Genomic DNA, 19,913 nt, shown 5'->3' on the forward strand with positions numbered 1-19,913 from the left:
ACATTTGAATCATTTAGCAGATGCTCTTATCCAGAGCGACTTCCAGTTAGTGCGTTCATCTTAAGATAGGTGGTGGGTCAACCACATATCACAGTCATAGTAAGTACATTTCTCCTCAATAAAGTAGCTATCAGCAGAGTCAGAGCTAGTAAGAGGGAAAAAGTAAAGTTCACGATGGGGTGTGATTATTTAAGATACTCCTTGAAGAGGTGTAGTTTTAGATGTTTTCGGAAGATGGGCAGGGACTCTGCTGCCTTGGCTTCAGGGGGAAGCTGGTTCCACCATTGCTGTGCCAGAACAGAGAAGAGCATGGACTGGGCTGAGCGGGAGCTGCCCTCCTGTAGGGCTGGCAGAACGGAGTGCTCCGGTTGGGGTGTAGGGTTTGAGCATAGCCTGACGGTAGGGAGGGGCATTTCCTCTTACTGCTCGGTAGGCCCGTTCCATGGTCTTGTAGTGGGAAAAAATCCCATTGATATCCATTCTACTCTTTCTATTTCTATGTAGATGATTTCTGCCACTCTAGAGACCCGCTAGAACAGACATCATCAACCAGATTCGGCCTTGGGACGATTGTTTCTTGAGCGGATGGTCAGGGGGCCAGAACATAATTACAAATCATTTGTAGACTGCAGATTGACCGCAAGAAGCCGAAACAGATCTAATATTTCACTAAAACATCATAATTTCAACCCTTGTTTACATGTCTGTAGGATCACATACACTGTGTATCTCTATCATGCATAGGAATTTTTTGTAACAGATTTCCAAATTAACAATAAAATGAAATACATTTAAAAAATTGCTCAGAAAACTTGGCGGGACTAGAAACTCTGCTCTCCTGCATCCTGTAGTCAGGCAGCAGCCTGGCAGCAACCTGGCAGCAACCTGACAGGAGCCTGGCAGGAGCCTGGCAGCAACCTTTGGATAGTCATTACCTTGGGCAGGACGCAGACATTCAGCCTACCCAATCTACTTCTGAGACAGAACAAGAGTATTATGACACACCTGGCACACTGCTAGTCACACCATGAAACTACACACACACACACACACACACACACACACACACACACACACACACACACACACCAATACTAATTTCTACAGAACACCCTCCACAAGTATAACTAGCTGGTACCCCCCACTGTGTCTTCACTGCTCTCTCTCTTCCTCTCTGTCTCTCTCTCGTTCTGTTCTCTTTCCCTCTTCAGGACTTATTATTGGTCTTATTTCATCTCTCAGAGCACATCTTTCCACGCCCAATGAACCATAATATTACACAATGCCATAAAATAATGCTGGATAGAAACAGTGCAAGTTGATTGATGTGTGATGTGAGAGTATCGGTTTATGCCATAGATACTGTATATTCAAATAGATTGCCGCTTGTGTTTCACAAACCCCTGTGATATTATCTTTGCTAATGATTGTAAATGCTGTTTCTCATGTTGGGTGTACTGTGCCTGTCCTATCTGTTTAGTTTATTGCAGGATTATCATGTTTCTGTCAAGTCATACAATCAACTTGGTGATCGGTCATAGCACTTGGATATAACCTACTGTACCTGCCTTCTGTTGAGTTAGAGTAGGGATGGGCAACTTTGATTGGGGTGGGGGCCGGGAAAAAACTGAACTCATCATGTAGCTAGCAGGTCTGCATACCGAACACATGCAGTCATAGCACTTTGGGGGCCCTGGCGAGCAAAACATTTTAGTGGCAGCAGAGAGAAAACATTTATGTTTTAGTTAATTTCCTGCAGTTTTCCACATTTTGCCATGGGGCGTAGAGAAAATGTTGCAGTTTTAAAGCAAGATTGAGGCAATTATAAACATTTTGCCATTGGGCTGAGAGAAGACTTAGAAATTGTATATTTTATTTAAAAAAAATGTATTTAACCTTTAGTTAACTAGGCAAGTCAGTTAAGAACAAATTCTTATTTACAATGAAGGCCTACCGGGGAACAGTGGGTTAACTGCCGTGTTCACGGGCAGAACGACAGATTTTTACCTCGTCAGCTCGGGGATTCGATCGAGCAACCTTTCGGTTACTGGCCCAACGCTCTAACCACTAGGCTAATTTCATGCAATTCTGCTCATTATGCAATGGGGCAGAGAAGAATTAGCAGTGTTACAGCTCATTTCCTGCAATTCTATGAATTTTGCCATAGGTTGGAGAGAAATAATTGCAGTTTTTAATATATCTGAGTGAGAGTGAATTACAATATCAATGGTGGCCCCCAGTCGGTAATCTGACCATGATTACTATAAATTTAGATGGCTCGACTAATTTACCAATCATAACTCAAATTTGCTGACGGGCTAATTAAGTGACCATCAGTGACTGACATTACAAGAGAAAAACTACTGATGCACAATTGCACCGTCTACTATTCTAACTCTTAACAGTAAGTTGAGGCAACAGCAACAATAAATCAAATCTTCATCAAAAATATACTGAATGGTCACTCATTTTACAGATCAATGCACACAACCAAACACAGTGATGTCAGTTCATTTGTAAAATTTTATAAAAAATACATTTGAGATAACACTTGTTGAAATTATTTCCGGTCTAGGAGGGTTGTTCTGAACCTGAGGTCCTGATCATGACATCACAGGGTTTGAGTTGAAGAATGACATCATAGCACAGTAGGACTAGAGAGAAGGTTGGGTTGTCTTTCCTCCAGAGGGAGATCTGTTCAGTCGTAGAGGTCCTTGAACCCCAGGCTCCTGTCACCACACACACACACACACACACACACACACACACACACACACACACACACACACACACACACACACACACACACACACACACACACACACACACACACACACACACAGAGTGAGATGTAGAAATATATGTGTGCTGTCATCAAAAAGAAAGGAGGACCAAGACACTCTTCATATAATTAATTAAAATGCCTGTATTAGTATGGCATGTTCAATAGAAACAAAGTTGTTTAAAACCGACGCGTTTCGGCTGCATGGCCTTCGTCAGGGAGTACAGAAAAAGGAGAATACAATGTCCTCCTTTTACCAAAGAGCACCTTCTATCTACCAAAATATACTATAGTGTACCTTAGTAGCGCTTCCCTTCCTCCTCTTTCTATATGTGTGCTGTATTCAATGTGCGGTGTTCAGGGAGGGGGCCCACCTCTCTGGGGATCTCTCTCTGGCCAGGTGGTCTGGGGTGGACCACAGGGGCCTGCTGGGGCTGAGGGAGCGACGCAGGTGAGGGGAGGAGGGATGCAGGCCAGAGGACGATGACGACAGACCCTGACGACGCAGCTCCTGCACTGCCCTCTCCCTACGAGAGAGAGAGAGAGAGAGAGAGAGAGAGAGAGAGAGAGAGAGAGAGAGAGAGAGAGAGAGAGAGAGAGAGAGAGAGAGAGAGAGAGAGAGTAAGTAAAGCAAAGCACAAGCCAAGCCTTTACGACAAGCAAGGAGAGACAGACAGACAGACCTCTCAAACCGCTCAGTAGATAGCTGTCTTTTGGTCATGTCCAGGTCAGCCTCTAGCTGTGCCGAACGAGTACTCAATGTAGTCACCTCTCTACGCTGAGAGCTCCTGAGAGAGAGAGAGAGATAGACAGAACGAAATGTAGAGAGAGCGAGAATTGAGTTGGAGGTGGATAGATGAAAAGAAGAGAAAGAGGGAGAGAAACAAAGAGGGAAGCTGTCAAAACAGGCAACCGAACAAATCAGAAACCCTTCCAACAGCGACCAAGTCTGCTCACGCCTTGCTGTCGGCCGCGGTGAGTTTGTCCCTGAGCAGCTGGATCTCCGTGTGTCTCTCCTGGGAGCTGAGCTGTCGATGTAGCTCCTTCTCCCTGGTGGACACCAGCATGGATTCCAGGCTCTTCATGCTCAGACGCTCACTGGAAAGCTGCTTCATGAGCAGCTCCAGCTCACACTGCACCTACAAGCACACACACAGTGTACTGTTAACACACACACACACACACACACACACACACACATGAACATGTTGACATACACTACTGATGAAAAGTTTTAGAACACCTACTCATTCAAGGGTTTTTCTTTATTTTTACTATGTTCTACATTGTAGAATAGTGAAGACATCAAAACTATGAAATAACACATATGGAATAATGTAGTGACCAAAACAGTGTTAAACAAATCCAAATATATTTTAGATTCTTTAAATAGCCACCCATTGCCTTGATGACAGCTTTGCACACTCTTGGCATTCTCTCAACCAGCTTCACCTGGAATGCTTTTCCAACAGTCTTGAAGGAGTTCCCACATATGCTGAGCACTTGTTGGCTGCTTTTCCTTCACACTGCGGTCCGACTCATTCCAAACCATCTCAATTTGGTTGAGGTCGGGGGATTGTGGAGGTCAGGTCATCTGATGCAGCAGTCCATCACTCTCCTTCTTGGTAAAATAGCCCTTACACAGCCTGGAGGTGTGTTGGGTCATTGTCCTGTTGAAAAACAAATGATAGTCCCACTAAGCTCAAACCAGATGGGATGGCGAATCGCTGTAGAATGCTGTGGTAGCCATGCTGGTTAAGTGTGCCTTGAATTCTAAATAAATCACAGACAGTGTCACCAGAAAAGCACTCCCACACCATAACACCTTCTACTCCATGCTTTATGGTGGGAAATACACATTAGACCATGAAGGCCTGATTCACACAGTCTCTTCTGAACAGTTGATGTTGAGATGTGTTTGTTACTTGAACTCTGTGAAGCATTTACTTGGGCGGCAATTTCTGAGGCTGGTAACTCTAATGAACTTATCCTCTGCAGCAGAGGTAACTCAGGGTCTTCCATTCCTGTGGTGGTCCTCATGAGAGCCAGTTCCATCATATCGCTTGATGGTTTTTGCAACTGCACTTGAAGTAACTTTCAAAGTTCTTGACATTTTCCGTATTGACTCACCTTCATGTCTTAAAGTAACGATGGACTGTCGTTTCTCTTTGTTTATTTGAACTGTTCTTGCCATAATATGGACTTTATCTTTTACCAACTAGGGCTATCTTCTGTATACCACCCCTACCTTGTCACAACACAACTGATTGGCTCAAACGCATTAAGGAGGAAATAAATTCCACAAATTAACCTTTAACAAGGCACACCTGTTAATTGAAATGCATTCCAGGTGACTACCTCATGAAGCTGGTTGAGAGAATGGCAAGAGTGTGCAAAGCTGTCATCAAGGCACTGGGTGGCTATTTGAAGAATCTCAAATATAAAATATATTTAGATTTGTTTAACACTGTTTTGGTTACTACATGATTCCATGTGTGTTATTTCATAGTTTTGATGTCTGCACTACTATTATACAATGTAGAAAATAGTGAAAATAAAGAAAAACCCTTGAATGAGTAGGTGTTCAAAAAATTTGACCGGTACTGTATGCGCGCATACACACACACACACACACACACACACACACACACACACACACACACACACACACACACACACACACACACACACACACACACACACACACACACACACACACACACACACACACACGCGCACACCATCCCCTCCATGACTCACAGCCTCCTTGCTGGCGTCCAGTTTGACACAGAGCTCCCTGGTCTTCTCCAGGTCAGTCTGAGTGGCGGTGTGTTCCCCCTGGGCCTGTCTCAACTGCTCCTCAGTGTGCAGCAGACTCCTGTTGAGCTGAGACACCTGGCTGCTGCAGCTCCGCTCTGCAGACAACGCCTAGGATACACACAACTATAGGAGTCCAGGGTCATCTTCATTACGCACAACATGGTAAAACGTCGCAAAACCTTTAACAACAGAAAACTAAACTGAGCTTTTGTTATTGGACAACTTCAGGTAGTCCCACCCTGTTTCAGTCCGTTTGGTGTCTAATGAATATGACCCAGTGTGTAACCAGTGATAATCCCTAATGATAGAGACAGTAGGGTTAGACAGACCTCCTGCAGACTGGCCTCCAGAGCCTCCACCTTCTCCTTGAGTCTGCGTCTCTCCATGTCTGAGGACATCAGCTCCAGCCTCAGCTCGCTGATGCTCCCCTCTGCCTGCCGCGCCTGCCCCTCCCAGCTCTCGGCCTGGGCCGACGCACGCCGCCGAGCCTCCTGGTGCTCCCTGCACTCCCGCTCCTGGTGGACACACACACACACACACACACACACACACACACACACACACACACACACACACACACACACACACACACACACACACACACACACACACACACACACACACACACACACACACACACACACATACACACATTTGGATTATTTGTTTAGCTCCACAAGGAATCAGTGCAAGTGAAAAGGTCTTGGCTATCAGTCCCTACCCAACTCCAGTCTGAAAACGTTGATTGCCGCTTACAGTAAGCACAAGGAGGAAAGGAAAAAAACACATTTTCAAAAAGGAATTGATCTGGAACTCAAAAGGCTGCGTTTACACAGAACCCCAATTCTGATTATTTTTCCACTAATAGGTATTTTGACCAATCAGATCAGCTCTTTTGACAATGTTTGGGCTAAATATCAGAATTGGGCTGCCTGTGTAAACGCAGCCATAGCTACTCTGGATGAGTGATAATTAGTTCGACAAGACATAATTAACAGATCACAAATTGAAATATCATCCATTCACAGTTACAGCAGAGGGTACCTTGGTGGACAGCAGGTTCTCGATGCGGGAGATGTCAGCCACATAGTCCTGTACCTTCCTCTGCAGCTCATGCACCTCCTGGGCAGAGTCCTCAGAATTCAGCTCCAGGGCCTGGACAGCAAAACAAACTAGACCTTACAAAGTGTTTGTGAGATTCTAAAGAGATAATGGCCATGAGGTTTGGTATATCATGAATAATATGGCGTCCTAGTGTTTTCTACTACTGTTTGCCCTAACCAATCACCTGGGATGAAAAACTATTCTGGACCATGAGCCCATGGCATCTAGTCTGGGTTCCAGTCTTTTTAGCTAACATTCCAATCCTTTCCACTCCTGTCACTTGGCAAATGACACAGAGTACAAGGAGTGGAATGTAATAGCTGAACAGAGACAGATACCAGGCTACATACCATCCTCCCTAAACAATATGAACCCTGAAAGGTTGATCATTTCAAAGTTAAAAAATAATAATTGTGCTCCTGGTTTGGTCAGAAAGTGCTGTATCTGACCTGGTTGTTGAGGCGGCTCCTGTCCAGTTCCTCTCGGAGTTGAGCATTCTCCCTCAGGGTGGAATCCTTCACCTTGGCCAAAGCCCCCAGCTCCTCCCCCGCATCCCCCAGCCTCCTCCTCAAAGCCTCCAGCTCCCTCTCCCGCCCTGCCAGCTCCTCACGAACGCTCCTGGGGAACAGAAAGGTCACAGCCAGGGGTCAGAGTTTCGAGGTTAACTTACACAGGTGGTGCAATCCGTATGCGTCTCTGAGTGAACCTTAGTATGGTGACTTGGCATCTGATGCTGCTGTGTGAAGCTTTGTGGTACTGGACAACTCAGACTCACTCTGCTGATTTCTCCAGATCCTCAATGGACAACCTGAGATTCCTGATGGTTTTCTCCTGAAGAAAAACACATAGAAACCAAAGAGACCATCACTCAATCACTGATATTAGACCAATGTGTCACATCTCATGAGGTGATATCCAAGTGGGCATTTCAACGTCCTAAACATAGTGGCTGGCAGGTAGGCTGGCAGGTAGGCTGGCAGGTAGGCTGGCAGGTAGGCTGGCAGGTAGGCTGGCAGGTACAATTGGCTGTGTGTGTAGTTAGTGTTCAGTTGATTACGTTGTCGTCCAGCTGGTTGTGGGCTGAGTTAAGGAGGTCAGTCTTGTTCTCCAGCTGCTCCTGCAGGGAGTCTCTCCTCTGGTCCAGGTCAGTGATGGTGGACTGTAGACTGCTCACCTCCTCTCTTAGACCAGACATCTGCCTCAGTAGAGAGTCTGACACAACAGATAAGGCTCAGTTTGGTAAGGTTATCTGAAATAGTGTTACCACACACACACACACACACACACACACACACACACACACACACACACACACACACACACACACACACACACACACACACACACACACACACACACACACACACACACACACACACACACACACACACACACACACAGAGGCAGACCTTGTCTCCTCACCGTTCTTCTCGTCCAGCAGTTTGTTCCTCTCCTGTGAGGTCTGTAGTTCTCCGATGCGGGAGGTCAGTCTGCGCTGGCTGTCACTCAGGGCGTTCTGTGTCTCACTGTTGGACAGTCTGAACACACACGTGCGAGCACACACTTAATAGGATGCTATAAAAGGGATTAGATGGACGCTATAGAAGTAACAGTTCCCACACATGTCCAGTATGTGGCTGATGCAGGAAGTGAATCCCCAACCACATGACTTCATATATCAGTGCTGGTTCCTTGCTTACCTCAGCATGACACACTCGTTCCTGGTCCTGCTGTGTTCGTCCTCAGCAGCGGCCAGCTTCCTGCCCAGGGTGTGGACCTCCTCCTCTAGCCCCATCATGGACTCCCTCATCAGGGCAAGACGGCTCTTCTGGTCCCCCCGCTCATGCTCCAGCTACAGCAAGGAGAATCACCATGAAATGGAATTAGCAGAACGGACATTCCATTCCAAACTAAGGACATTTAAAGAGTGTGTCTGTTCTAGTCATTGTGTTTCTATGGAGGTTTTCTCCTCCTCACTCACAGTGAGAATGGCTGTCTGCAGGTCCTCCACCCTCTGCTCCAGATGAGCCCTCTCACTGATGGCTGTCTCCTGAGAGATCTGACAACACGCAACACACACATAGACACTTTCTCTCAGCAGGACACACACACTTTCATTGGTAGTCAATAGATGGCCATGCTGGAACACTCAGAAGTAGATTATTGTCCAATCTGGTTAATATATTGACCTTGAGTCTCTCCCTCAGACTGTCCCTCTCTGTGCTCATACGGTGGAGGTCGACCTTGGCCTCGTCTCTCTCCGCCTCCACGCGCTTCAGGATGCTCTGAGCTGACACAGTGACACTGCTCTTAGCTGCGCGCGACGACTTGGATTTCAGTACCTCGCGACGCAGCGACGCTATCTCCTGCTGGGCCTGATGAAGAATGGGATTGTTATCAGCAAAATGATTTCCCATTCATTTGGAACTGAGCGAAGAAAAAGTTGGAGTTTTGTTGGAGTTAACTATTCCTTTAAGAATGGTACTGGCCTGCTGGTAGTGCATGCTGGTCTTGTCTCTGTCGGCAGTCAGAACTTTCACGTTGGCCTGGATCTCTGACAGGTGGCGCTCATACTTATCCAGCATGTTCTGCATCTCATCCCGCTCTCTCAAGACCCTGATCAGCTCAGAATCATAGCTGCCCCCCTGCCCAAAACAGGGGAACGAGACATGATGTCAGAATCATAGCTGCCCCCCTGCCCAAAACAGGGGAACGAGACATGATGTCACATTTCAAAAGAAAACATCAGCTGTTACATTAGTATTATGACAAAGTGCTTGCAGTCCAGGAGACATTGGTCAGAAATTCGATTTTTTTTCTGATTAATATGGAAAAAGTAATATTTGAAGAGTTTATTTACAAAATGCTATGTCCACCAATTTTTCACATTTGTATTTTTTCATCAGAAATGATTGCTCACGGGTACCTTCATGCGTGTGTAAAATATTACTGTTCTCAGATGTTTCATTAATAGATTTTAGTGTGTATGAAAATGTGTTTCTTTTGCTTAACGCTATATTGTTTCGCTGGAATGCAATGTTGGTATCCTGTATATTTGACTGTGATATGTGGTTGTCTCACCTAGCTACCTTACGATGAATGCACTTACTTAAAGTCGCTCTGGATGAGAGCATCTGCTAAACAACTAAAATGTCAAATGTAAATGTTTCACAGGTCTTATATTACTGAATACATTTTTATTTAATTGTTTTATTATATTGATGTAAAAAAATATATAATTTCTACAGTTCTTTATTAAAAATGTTACCATGTATTACATTTGACTGTGTAAAACCTAGCAGTACTACTTATTTCTCTGAGAGTGAGCCGGATATATAGCATTTTGCTAAGAAATATGATTATTTGTCTCTCTGAAATGAAACCATCAAGTAATATATTTTAAACAAATACACGTCTGTCAGTGAACAACCCCATGCCATGATTAGATAGTGAAATAACACACCAATCTTTTTCATCATTTCTTTAAGCAATCAAAGATAATTTACCAACATTTCTGAAAATTGATATATAGCGTCATTTATACATTTATAACACTGAAGATGGTGTAACAAATCCCTATTTACATTTCTAGTTAATATTAGACAGCCATTCCTTTACCTTGACAGGGGACTGGCGAGTGGGGCTGCGGCTCTGGAGGTGCCCCCGACAGGGGCTACAGGAGCACCTGCCCCTCAGCATCCTCCTCAGGCTGTCTGCTTCCTGTCTGTAGTAGTCCCTCTCCTCCTCCACGCTCCGCAAGAAGCTGTCCAGACGAGAGCCACGTTTCCCCCTGCCGCCTGGCTCTGTGAACAGGACCTGCTCTCTCTCTGTAGGATAGCCAACAATGTTACATCACATTCTGGCATCTCGTTCTCCACTACCCTCTCTCCTCTCAGTCCAGCCCCAGAGTAACTCACCTGTGAGGCTGAGCTTCTGCACCAGTCTGTTCAGACTGTCTCTCTCCTGGTGCAACTGGTCCAGTAAGGCCTGCAGGTCCTGCTCCTGATTCTGCTCTTGGGGTTCAGCTGGTTCTCAAGTTCTATTGGTTCAGTGTCTGCCGACTCGCTATCCTGAGACATAGCCCAGAACCCAGAAGCCAGGGTGGATGGTAAATGTAGGCTATTGATTATACTATTTTCTTTATGCCTGTTGAATTAGAATGCAATATAGTGGTACCAGTCGTGGTCTTACAGGTGTCACTTTGGTGATAGCGCCCTCTAGTGACGTGATCTTCCTCTGCAGGTTTTCGATGATGCTCTACAAAACCAGACCCCAAGAAATCTTGCATTGATTCAATCAGACATTCACTCATCCATTGTGTTCAGTATTCACATCGCATCCCCTCTTAGGCACACAGTAAGTCTACCTCTGCATGCTGTGTGTGGTCCTCTGTTGTCTCCAGTGTGGGGCCCTGCTGGTACTGCTCTTCCTGCAGCTGAGCTGGTGTACTGATATGGCCTGGCTCCTGCTGGTTCCCCAAAGACAGCTCCTCCCCCCTCTCCTCCCCTCACCCCCTGCTGAAGCTGCACCTCCTCAGCCTGCACACCAGCCACACTAACCTCTGCAGCCTGACACAGGAAGGGCAATGGGGATTAGGTGAAAATAAATAAAATAAGAAAATGTGTCTGTATCAAGCTGATAGATAAAAAACTAACAAGAGTGCCTGATTTATGACACACTGTTCTAAACAATTTACGTTGTCATGGTAACCAAGCATATTCAAACTTGACCTTGCTATCCAAAACATTACATTAAAGTTCCTTATTTGGCGAACAGGTGTTTTTAATCGAGCTACTGATTATGAATGTATTATAAACAGCACTGTATTGGATTTCAAAAGGTTGCTAGTTTGCAAAGTAGTCTTCCAAATCACAGCAATCTTGCTAACGACGCTAGCCTTGAATTGTCGAAAGCGATACTGATTTTATTATGGCAAGATTGCTCGCTAAACACTTAATTAGAATTAGGCTAAAGCTACTGCTTGTCTAAGTAAAACATTAGATGTAAACAAAAACAAATCATGGTTGAGAGAGAGATCTTCAACTTACTTTATGGATGAAATAGCTGTAGCTAGCAAATAGTTACGTGAGGTTATCTGGATAAATCACTGGGGTTTGCTGTTGTAAACCTTGAATGGTTCCTAAACCGCTTTCCATACGGGATAAACGATCTGACCAATCAGATGTCAGGATTCGATCGAAATTCGAGATGTCGCAAGCTTGCAAGCCAATCAGCAAAGGCCCTTTCTTCACAGTGTGCGTCCATTACCTTGACAACGTAGTGACCCGGTCCTCCACCACACACTGACAAAACGTGCTGATAATGTTAGCAGAAGATAATGTTAGTTTAGTGTAATTCCAAGTCTAAATGCAAAAGTATTATGCATCAGAATGACTGATTTGACTGCATTGCTAAATGCATTGCAGTGTTCTATGCAATTTATGCTACCATTTTAAAACAAAAGGAATGCACCCCAGGCTTCAAATAAATCAAAGTTATTTTGCCTTCGTCAGGATTAAAAAGTAGGCTACTATAATAAATTGCACTGTCAATCTGTTTTGTCAATCTCCAAAACCCTACTCAATAAATTGGATGCAGTCTATCACAGTGCCATCCGTTTTGTCACCAAAGCCCCATATACTACCCACCACTGCGACCTGTACACTCTCGTTGGCTGGCCCTCGCTTCATACTCGTCGCCAAACCCACTGGTTCCAGGTCATCTACAAGACCCTGCTAGGTAAAGTCCCCCCTTATCTCAGCTCGCTGGTCACCATAGCAGCACCTACCTGTAGCACGCGCTCCAGCAGGTATATCTCTCTAGTCACCCCCAAAACCAATTCTTCCTTTGGACGCCTCTCCTTCCAGTTCTCTGCTGCCAATGACTGCAACGAACTACAAAAATCTCTGAAACTGGAAACACTTATCTCCCTCACTAGCTTTAAGCACCAGCTGTCAGAGCAGCTCATAGATTACTGCCCCTGTACATAGCCCATCTATAATTTAGCCCAAACAACTACCTCTTTACCTACTGTATTTATTTATTTATTTATTTTGCTCCTTTGCACCCCATTATTTCTGTCTCTACTTTGCGCTTTCTTCCACTGCAAACCAACCATTCCAGTGTTTTTAGTTTTTATTTTACTTGCTGTGTTGTATTCACTTCGCCTCCATGGCCTTTTTATATTTTTATTTATTTATACATATATTTGTTTGCCTTCACCTCCCTTATCTCATCTCACCTCACTTGCTCACATTGTATATAGACTTATTTTTTTCACTGTATTATTGACTATATGTTTGTTTTACTCCATGTGTAACTATGTGTTGTTGTATGTGTCGAACTGCTTTGCTTTATCTTGGCCAGGTCGCAATTGTAAATGAGAACGTGTTCTCAATTTGCCTACCTGGTTAAATAAAGGTTAAATAAATAAATAAATAAAATTGTGGGAGCCTAGCTGTTGTCCCTCTGCGGTACATGATACTTCCATATAGTGAGCCTTTTGTGGCTGCTTTTGCAGAGGGGCAAGTGTTAACCTGTTAGTTTGTTGATTTAGAAAAATAAGCCAAAAATAATATTTTAAATCCAACCCAGCCCATCATGGACTAGTAAATCCTTTTTGACTCAATATACGATTTATACCGCTGGGTGGCGTTGTAAAACCAGCATCGAAAATCACTTGAGCAACACGGAGTCGATATCGCTCCAGCACTGCAGATGGCAGTGTTACAACAAGGGTACATAAACCGTGTCTTTAAGAAAAGAAGAAGAAGAACAGCGGAAGTATGTGTGTAAAAACGAATTGGATCTGAAAACGTATTCACTCTAAACGTTTCCATTCATGTATTTGGAAAAGTTTCATTCAACAAAAGTGATAAACTATTTTCAGATGCACAGAAGAAACGACAGATAGAGGCGCGATGATTTTAAGAACATTCTCGAATTTGTTCGCACAATCCCAAGCCTGTTTTCGATCGGCTCGAGCCAAGAGCACATTGTCAGCTGTCATTGACGAGACTGGTAAATCAGGACTTATCCTCAAATCTTTGTCAACAGACATATTTGAAAACTTAGCATTGGAGGACTGGATACACGATCATGTTGACCTCCAAAACCGGAGTATGCTCTTCTTATGGAGTAATGCCCCAGCGGTGGTGATAGGGAGACATCAGAACCCGTGGCAAGAGTGCAACCTTCAGGCCATGAGACAGAAAGGGATACCGCTCGCCAGGCGACGCAGTGGGGGCGGGACTGTATTCCACGATTTAGGAAATGTCAATTTGACTTTCTTCACGTCCAAGAAAAACTATGACCGTCACAGGAATCTCCAAGTCGTGACAAGTGCTCTGAAAGGACTCAGGCCAGACATGGATGTACGTGCAACAGAGAGGTTTGACATCTTGCTGAATGGCCACCACAAGATTTCAGGAACCGCTGCTAAATTGGGAAGGACAGCAGCTTACCATCACTGCACTCTGCTGTGTTCGGCTGACAGGGCACTTCTGTCCGAGGTGCTGAAACCGACCTGCCAGGGTATCAAGAGCAATGCAACGCAAAGCGTGCCATCCCCTGTGAAAAACCTGCTGGATGAGGACCCGACGTTGGACTGTGACACTATCATGGATTCAGTGGCATCCCAGTACAACACAGAGTTTGGTTTCAGCAGCCCTGTAACACTTGTGGACCCAAGTGATGAGCTGTCCTTGCCTGGTATCCAAAGAATGGCCCGTGAACTGTTGGCATGGGAGTGGACATTTGGAAGGACTCCTAAGTTCAGTATCTGTACGACTTTTGAGTTGAAAAATGACACGTCTATCTGCAATGCAACTCTAAACATGGACATCAAAAATGGCATTATAGAAACATGTGACATTGAGGTTCCCTCGGACTGGCTACCTGTGGAATTGTCTCGAGAGTTCTCCTTACACCTGATAGGTGGGAAATTATGTCCCTACAAGACATCAGTAATCACAGCAGAATTTCTGAGGACAATCCCACAAAATAAAGAACTTGAAAGAAAGATGTATAATCTGTGCCGAAGAGTTGTCTTCATGATGTGAATAAAGCACTGCTGCATGACATACTGAGTTGTCCAGTGTTTTGTTATTGGGATAGTTTAATCACCAATTTCTCTGGACAAAGGGAAGGGGTGCTCTCTGCTTAGCCAATCTAGAAAGTTATCTGTAGACCCTGACTTTATATGCACACAAAGTATTTCCATAGCACAAATTCTGCATAAACATCTAATTACGCTGGTAACCAGTTTATAATAGCAATAAGGCACCTTGGGGGTTTGTGATATATGGCCAATATACCACAACTAAGGACTGTATCTAGGCACTCAGCATTGCGTTGTGCGTAAGAACAGCCCTTTGCTGTGGTATATTGGCCATATACCATACCCCCTCTGGCCTTATTTCTTAAATATACCCTTTAGAAAATAGGTTACATCCTTTTCCGGAGTGCAATAAATGCTGCCTCTGTAATGGGGGTCAGTGTGATGCTAACAACTTAGCTTCCCCCACATCCTTCAACCAGTGATCTTCTGCTTTGAAAAACAAGTGATGAGAAGAAGCCCAGTGGCGGGCAGTGTGGGAAGATGGAGCGATATGGATTTTGGCTGACATTCTGCAAATTTTGTCATCGATGAAACATTTGATCCCAATACAGTTTTCTGTTCCCAGAACTAAAATCTGTTACGAACAGAGTGGATTAAGTTTTATAGACTTTACCCGTTGTCAAAGATGTAAAAAATAGCTTTGTTTAGAAGGAGTGTAAGGGCGAAATGCCAATTGACTTATTTCACACGCACACTTCACAGAGTGGCGTTCCCTAACTGAAATATGCAAATACATGCTAGAACGTGCCAATAGGAACTCGCTAGCTCGTGCTTGGCTCTGCCCACCGGTTGCTTGTTTTGCACAGTGCCCACTATGATTAATTTGCTCTGATTAATTTGCTCTCATTGAAAATGACATGCTGCTGTCTATCTTGGGTTGATTATAAAACTCTTTGGCCTAGCGGTTAGTGTTGGACCAGTAACTGAAAGGTTATTAGTTTGAATACCTGGGGCCTGTTGCACAAAACTAGGATAAGGGATTAAGCCAGGATATCTTGGTGATCCTGGCTCAATTGATTCGTAATCCGGTTGCACTAAAGATGGATAGGGGGCAGGAGGATATGTTATGGTATAAATTACCATGGAGATTTATTCTGTGGAGCTAGCCTGCTCCAGACCAGGCTAAATTCCAGGATCTATTTAATCTCATCCCTAATGTCAGTCAGCAGTCACCACAAATGGAAACCAATAGTTATTTCACTGCTCACTATACATTGTTATCACATATAACTAGACCCACTGTTATTATTTAAACGTTTGTGATCATTAATTTCAATGATTTTGGATAAAAAATGATTTTTAGATGATGTTGCTATCATTAGATAATTTACAGTTTCCCATAGACTATAAGGCTTTATATATAAAATGATAGAATATTAGGGCCACAGAGGGGGAAAAAACACAAGTCATAATATTGTAACCAGTTGTTTTAAAGGAGGACAGTTGTTAAAATGACAGATGTGGGGCATTTCGTGAAATTGTACTTCAGTATGGTTTCATAAACAAAGACATGCTGATGTGCCAGAATATTAAGTATCACATTGTCATAAGTATCAAAACTGTAAAAACAATATGTAGCTTTTCTGCAGAAAGAACCAGCCTCAAATGTATGACTTTATCCTTTTTCTTCAGTGTGGCCCTAGTACTCTGTCATATAAACAAATACACATTCCATATGAATATAAAAACACAATGTGTAACATTATGTTCCTTTATTGAATAAGGACAAAACAAAGCAGGTAAACCATCAGCTCCTTTCGAAACTGAAGTCACAGTGACTCTACAAGATGGAAAGCACAGAATCCAAGCATATTATACAAAATGATACATACACATTCAAAGGTCTGTATATAACACACCCTGCATGTCTGCACACTAAAATAAATGCAGGACAAATCCATACACATCAACTGAACAGACAAATGAATGGATGCAGTAGCCTCCCTGCAGCCTTGTATTACACACAGTATACCGCACAAACATCATAAGAGGCCAAATTCGTCAAAAAACGAACCCAAAAAAACCCAAATTCCTCTGCCACCGCAGGACATATTTAACCAAAATTGAAAGCACACATACTAACTAAAATAATTCAACACATATTGGTCCCTCAGCAGCCGACCACTGTCGTCATCAGGGAAGATTGCCGGATTGTCCCAGTCCATGGCTGGTGGCACTCTGGGGGCCCTCTCCTTCCTCAGGCAGGCCACATTGTGGAGGACAGCACAAGCCACAGTAATATCACATGCCCTAACAGGGCTGACCCTTAATTTGTGAAGGCAGTGAAAGCGTGCCTTCAGGAGGCCAAAGGTCATTTAAACTCTGGCCCTGGTCCTGGCATGGGCATGGTTGTAGGCCTGCTGTGCTTCCTGGGGGTCTGTGAAAGGTGTCAGGAGAAAAGGCTGGCAGCCATACCCCCTGTCTCCCAGCAACACACCAGAGAATTCACCTGTCAACACAAAATCTCATCATTACTACCTCATAAACACAGTGATATTCTTGACACAGCCATGATGGTTATAAATAGGGGTTGTGTGGCTTACCTTGTGATAGGCACTGATAGATTTCAGAGGCCCGAAAGATTCTGGAGTCATGGACTGAGCCAGGCCATTTTGCCACAACATTGCTGATCACACAGTCAGCATTGCAGACCATCTGAAATCATAAGATGAGGAATATTACACCAATCAATGCACATCACTGGCAATGCAGAGTGTTCGTCAATGGACAATATCAAAAAGTTATGTTCACCTGAACATTAATGCTGTGAAAGGATTTCCTATTCACAAAATCGGCCTCATGGGCACCTGAGGGGGCTTTTATCCTTATGTGTGTGCAGTCCACTGCACCAATGACATTGGGGAAACCTGTCACACAAAGTAATGAGTATCCTACTATGTGTTAACAGTTGTCCTGTAATTTGTAGATCCTCTTACCTGCAATCCTATAGAACTCCTCTTTGATGTCACAGAGTCTTCTGTGGCCAGGGAAGGAGATGAAGACATCTGCTAATGCTTTGATAGCCAGACACACACTCCTTATTGTGCGGCAAATTGTGGCCTTGTTCAGCTGTTCTGCATCCCCCACTGAGTACAGGAAGGCTCCACTAGCAAAAAAGCGCAAGGCCACACAAACCATTTGCTCCACACTCAGTGCATGGCTCCGTGCAGTGCGGTGCTTAATCCTGGGACCCAGTAGTCTGCATAGATACCTGATGCCATCTGCAGAAAACCTGTATCTTTCATATAGATGGTCATCAGGGAAGGCCAGTGGGTCCAACCGGTCCCTGAAGACCCTTTCTCGCCTGAAGGCTCTCCTCAGCACAAGTGCTTCTTCATCCACCACATCTCGCACGAATGGGCATGCCATTGTCAGAGCAGAAAGGAACACACAATTTTGGGCCTTCATATAGGCTAGTGGCCACACCTGGTGCTGGGGGGGTGGGCAAAAGAGGGCGATGCCTTATAACGATGACTTGGTTGTACTGATTGCTGGGAAAATAAAAAAAACCTTAGAAAGATGCCACCGTCCTGTGTGCTCACAATAAGAGCTCATATGTCATGGCTCACCTGACTTTACGAGAATATACCTAATTTTTATTTTGAGCTGTGTCATCTTCTTGGAGCTGGGGGAGGAAAGAAAAATAATGATTAATACATTTGTGTTACAGTTAGCATACAGTGTACATTGAAGGCATATCTCACCTCCCTCTCAAGTTTTTTTATTTCAAGGTCCAGTTTCCTAATTGTCCTCTTTTTTATTTCGGACTCCAGTGCAAGATTTTCCATCTTTTTCTTCTTGTACTGAATGTCTATGTCTGCCAGTTCTATTTGGCGCCGGAGGTGGTTGCCATACAACTTTCTGATAGCTTGTGAGCTCTGTGAACACAATACAATTAGCGCAGCTGGAATTTGGCAGGATGTGGTGTCCTTTTATTAATACGCACTATGTTGCCAGGCTGGTTTTCCCACTGTATAGCATCTGGGTCCTGTAAAAGAAATTAGATTTTTTGATTTTGATGAGGACTCCTCACCATTGTAGAGTAAATAGTACTTTCACAGTCTTAACATGATACCTCATGCCTTCTGGAATCCAGAGAGATGGTCTCCTCCTCATCATCGTCTCCATCATGTGCTGTTGCTGCTGCACTGGGGCCTTCACCCTATCACATTTAATCGGATTCATATTGAAGCTAGTAGACAAGACATGCCAGGCCTACAGTATGCCTTTGATGGAGTACTCACTGGATCAGCATCGTCTGGTGCTTGTGCTGGTGGCTCTAACAGGAACACAGTGCTGCCAGACACTGCAAGGCAATAGGTAAACCAAAGTCAGACAGTCCAAATTGATTCAATATGAATGTGGTTGTATCCCATGTAGAGATGGAAGGACATACCTTGAATGAAGCGGGTGGCATCTTGGGAGGAACCTATGCTCGTCTCTTTCCCCCCAGGGATCCCCTCTAAGACGGGCCTGCCTTTATTTAGCTCCAAGGCCATGTCCTCTGCTGGGGTAAGGTCAGCCTTTGGTGACCCACCACCCGTGCCTTGTCTGTGGGTATTCTTTTTCACTGCTAAAACAGTACAGACAATGTGTGAGCAGGCACCTTCTGGGTACAATATATGCTTGTGCTTTGTTAAATATTAGTCAGGGACCATACCATTCTGCAGAATGTTCTTGTATTTGATTTTGACCTGCTGCCATGTCCGTTTTGGCCCGTTCATGTTTAATCTCACACACACACACACACACACACACACACACACACACACACACACACACACACACACACACACACACACACACACACACACACACACACACACACACACACACACACACACACACACACACACACACACACACACACACATTTAATGGAGTCACACTGCAAAAAATTACTTGGTATTTTTGTCTTGTTTTCAGTAAAAATATCAAAAAATTTATCATAGCTTTATACAGTGTGATGGAGTTACTTTACACAATTTCACTCATATCTGCAGTGCATTTCAATTAAAAATTTAACCGTTTCATAATTACAGTACAACTGCATTTTTGGAGATGTGAATTAAATATTTGAATTGTAAT

The 19,913-nt window shown here is 44.2% G+C and overlaps 3 protein-coding genes across 12 annotated transcripts; 1 reads left to right on the forward strand and 2 right to left on the reverse strand.

The window, feature by feature from the left end:
* Positions 1–2,503: 2,503 nt before the first annotated feature.
* On the reverse strand, positions 2,504–12,172 carry tsga10 (testis specific, 10). Of its 5 annotated transcripts, XM_071329910.1 has the most exons (19): positions 11,073–12,172; positions 10,898–10,963; positions 10,624–10,776; positions 10,325–10,533; positions 9,196–9,351; positions 8,896–9,081; positions 8,688–8,765; positions 8,407–8,558; positions 8,129–8,244; positions 7,764–7,918; positions 7,482–7,537; positions 7,156–7,324; positions 6,647–6,757; positions 5,932–6,117; positions 5,543–5,710; positions 3,740–3,921; positions 3,466–3,570; positions 3,157–3,309; positions 2,504–2,729 (listed from the first exon to the last, which is right to left on the reverse strand). In XM_071329910.1, the coding sequence occupies exons 4-19, from the start codon at positions 10,403–10,405 to the stop codon at positions 2,699–2,701; spliced, it is 2,085 nt and encodes a 694-aa protein (XP_071186011.1). In that variant the 5' UTR covers positions 10,406–10,533; positions 10,624–10,776; positions 10,898–10,963; positions 11,073–12,172; the 3' UTR covers positions 2,504–2,698. The 5 variants fall into 5 exon arrangements, with proteins under 5 accessions (XP_071186011.1, XP_071186007.1, XP_071186010.1 ...); XM_071329906.1 differs by having other exon boundaries at positions 10,624–11,274; positions 11,755–12,172; XM_071329909.1 differs by having other exon boundaries at positions 10,624–10,963.
* A 1,265-nt stretch (positions 12,173–13,437) lies between these two features.
* lipt1 (lipoyltransferase 1) lies at positions 13,438–14,789 on the forward strand. Its single transcript, XM_071329912.1, has one exon. The coding sequence runs from the start codon at positions 13,627–13,629 to the stop codon at positions 14,764–14,766; it is 1,140 nt and encodes a 379-aa protein (XP_071186013.1). The 5' UTR covers positions 13,438–13,626; the 3' UTR covers positions 14,767–14,789.
* Positions 14,790–16,501: 1,712 nt separating this feature from the next.
* On the reverse strand, positions 16,502–19,565 carry LOC139532395 (putative nuclease HARBI1). 6 transcript variants are annotated; one of them, XM_071329924.1, is made up of 10 exons: positions 19,486–19,559; positions 19,222–19,398; positions 19,070–19,131; positions 18,901–18,987; positions 18,772–18,813; positions 18,530–18,703; positions 18,415–18,450; positions 17,762–18,316; positions 17,369–17,480; positions 16,502–17,274 (listed from the first exon to the last, which is right to left on the reverse strand). In XM_071329924.1, exons 1-7 carry the CDS (start codon positions 19,547–19,549, stop codon positions 18,415–18,417), a joined length of 642 nt encoding a protein of 213 aa, XP_071186025.1. In that variant the 5' UTR covers positions 19,550–19,559; the 3' UTR covers positions 16,502–17,274; positions 17,369–17,480; positions 17,762–18,316. The 6 variants fall into 6 exon arrangements, with proteins under 6 accessions (XP_071186025.1, XP_071186021.1, XP_071186020.1 ...); XM_071329920.1 differs by adding an exon at positions 17,577–17,692 and having other exon boundaries at positions 17,762–18,703; positions 19,486–19,565; XM_071329919.1 differs by adding an exon at positions 17,577–17,692 and having other exon boundaries at positions 18,415–18,813; positions 19,486–19,565.
* Positions 19,566–19,913: the final 348 nt, after the last annotated feature.

This window comes from Salvelinus alpinus, chromosome 10 (genome assembly GCF_045679555.1).
Source record: "Salvelinus alpinus chromosome 10, SLU_Salpinus.1, whole genome shotgun sequence".
Lineage (NCBI taxonomy): Eukaryota > Metazoa > Chordata > Actinopteri > Salmoniformes > Salmonidae > Salvelinus > Salvelinus alpinus.

Excerpts from the sequence above, each read along its gene's own strand:
- tsga10 (XM_071329906.1), bottom strand. The coding sequence starts at position 10,405 with ATGCTGAGGGGCAGGTGCTCCTGTAGCCCCTGTCGGGGGCACCTCCAG. Across the intron at positions 8,245-8,406 it reads AACGAGTGTGTCATGCTGAG|ACTGTCCAACAGTGAGACAC; the intron begins GTAAGCAAGGAA and ends GTGTGTGTTCAG. Across the intron at positions 3,310-3,465 it reads TCTACTGAGCGGTTTGAGAG|GGAGAGGGCAGTGCAGGAGC; the intron begins GTCTGTCTGTCT and ends TCTCTCTCGTAG.
- lipt1 (XM_071329912.1), top strand. The coding sequence starts at position 13,627 with ATGATTTTAAGAACATTCTCGAATTTGTTCGCACAATCCCAAGCCTGT.
- LOC139532395 (XM_071329920.1), bottom strand. The coding sequence starts at position 18,233 with ATGAAGGCCCAAAATTGTGTGTTCCTTTCTGCTCTGACAATGGCATGC. Across the intron at positions 17,693-17,761 it reads GGAGTTCTATAGGATTGCAG|GTTTCCCCAATGTCATTGGT; the intron begins GTAAGAGGATCT and ends TTTGTGTGACAG. Across the intron at positions 17,481-17,576 it reads TTCACAGCATTAATGTTCAG|ATGGTCTGCAATGCTGACTG; the intron begins GTGAACATAACT and ends TTATGATTTCAG.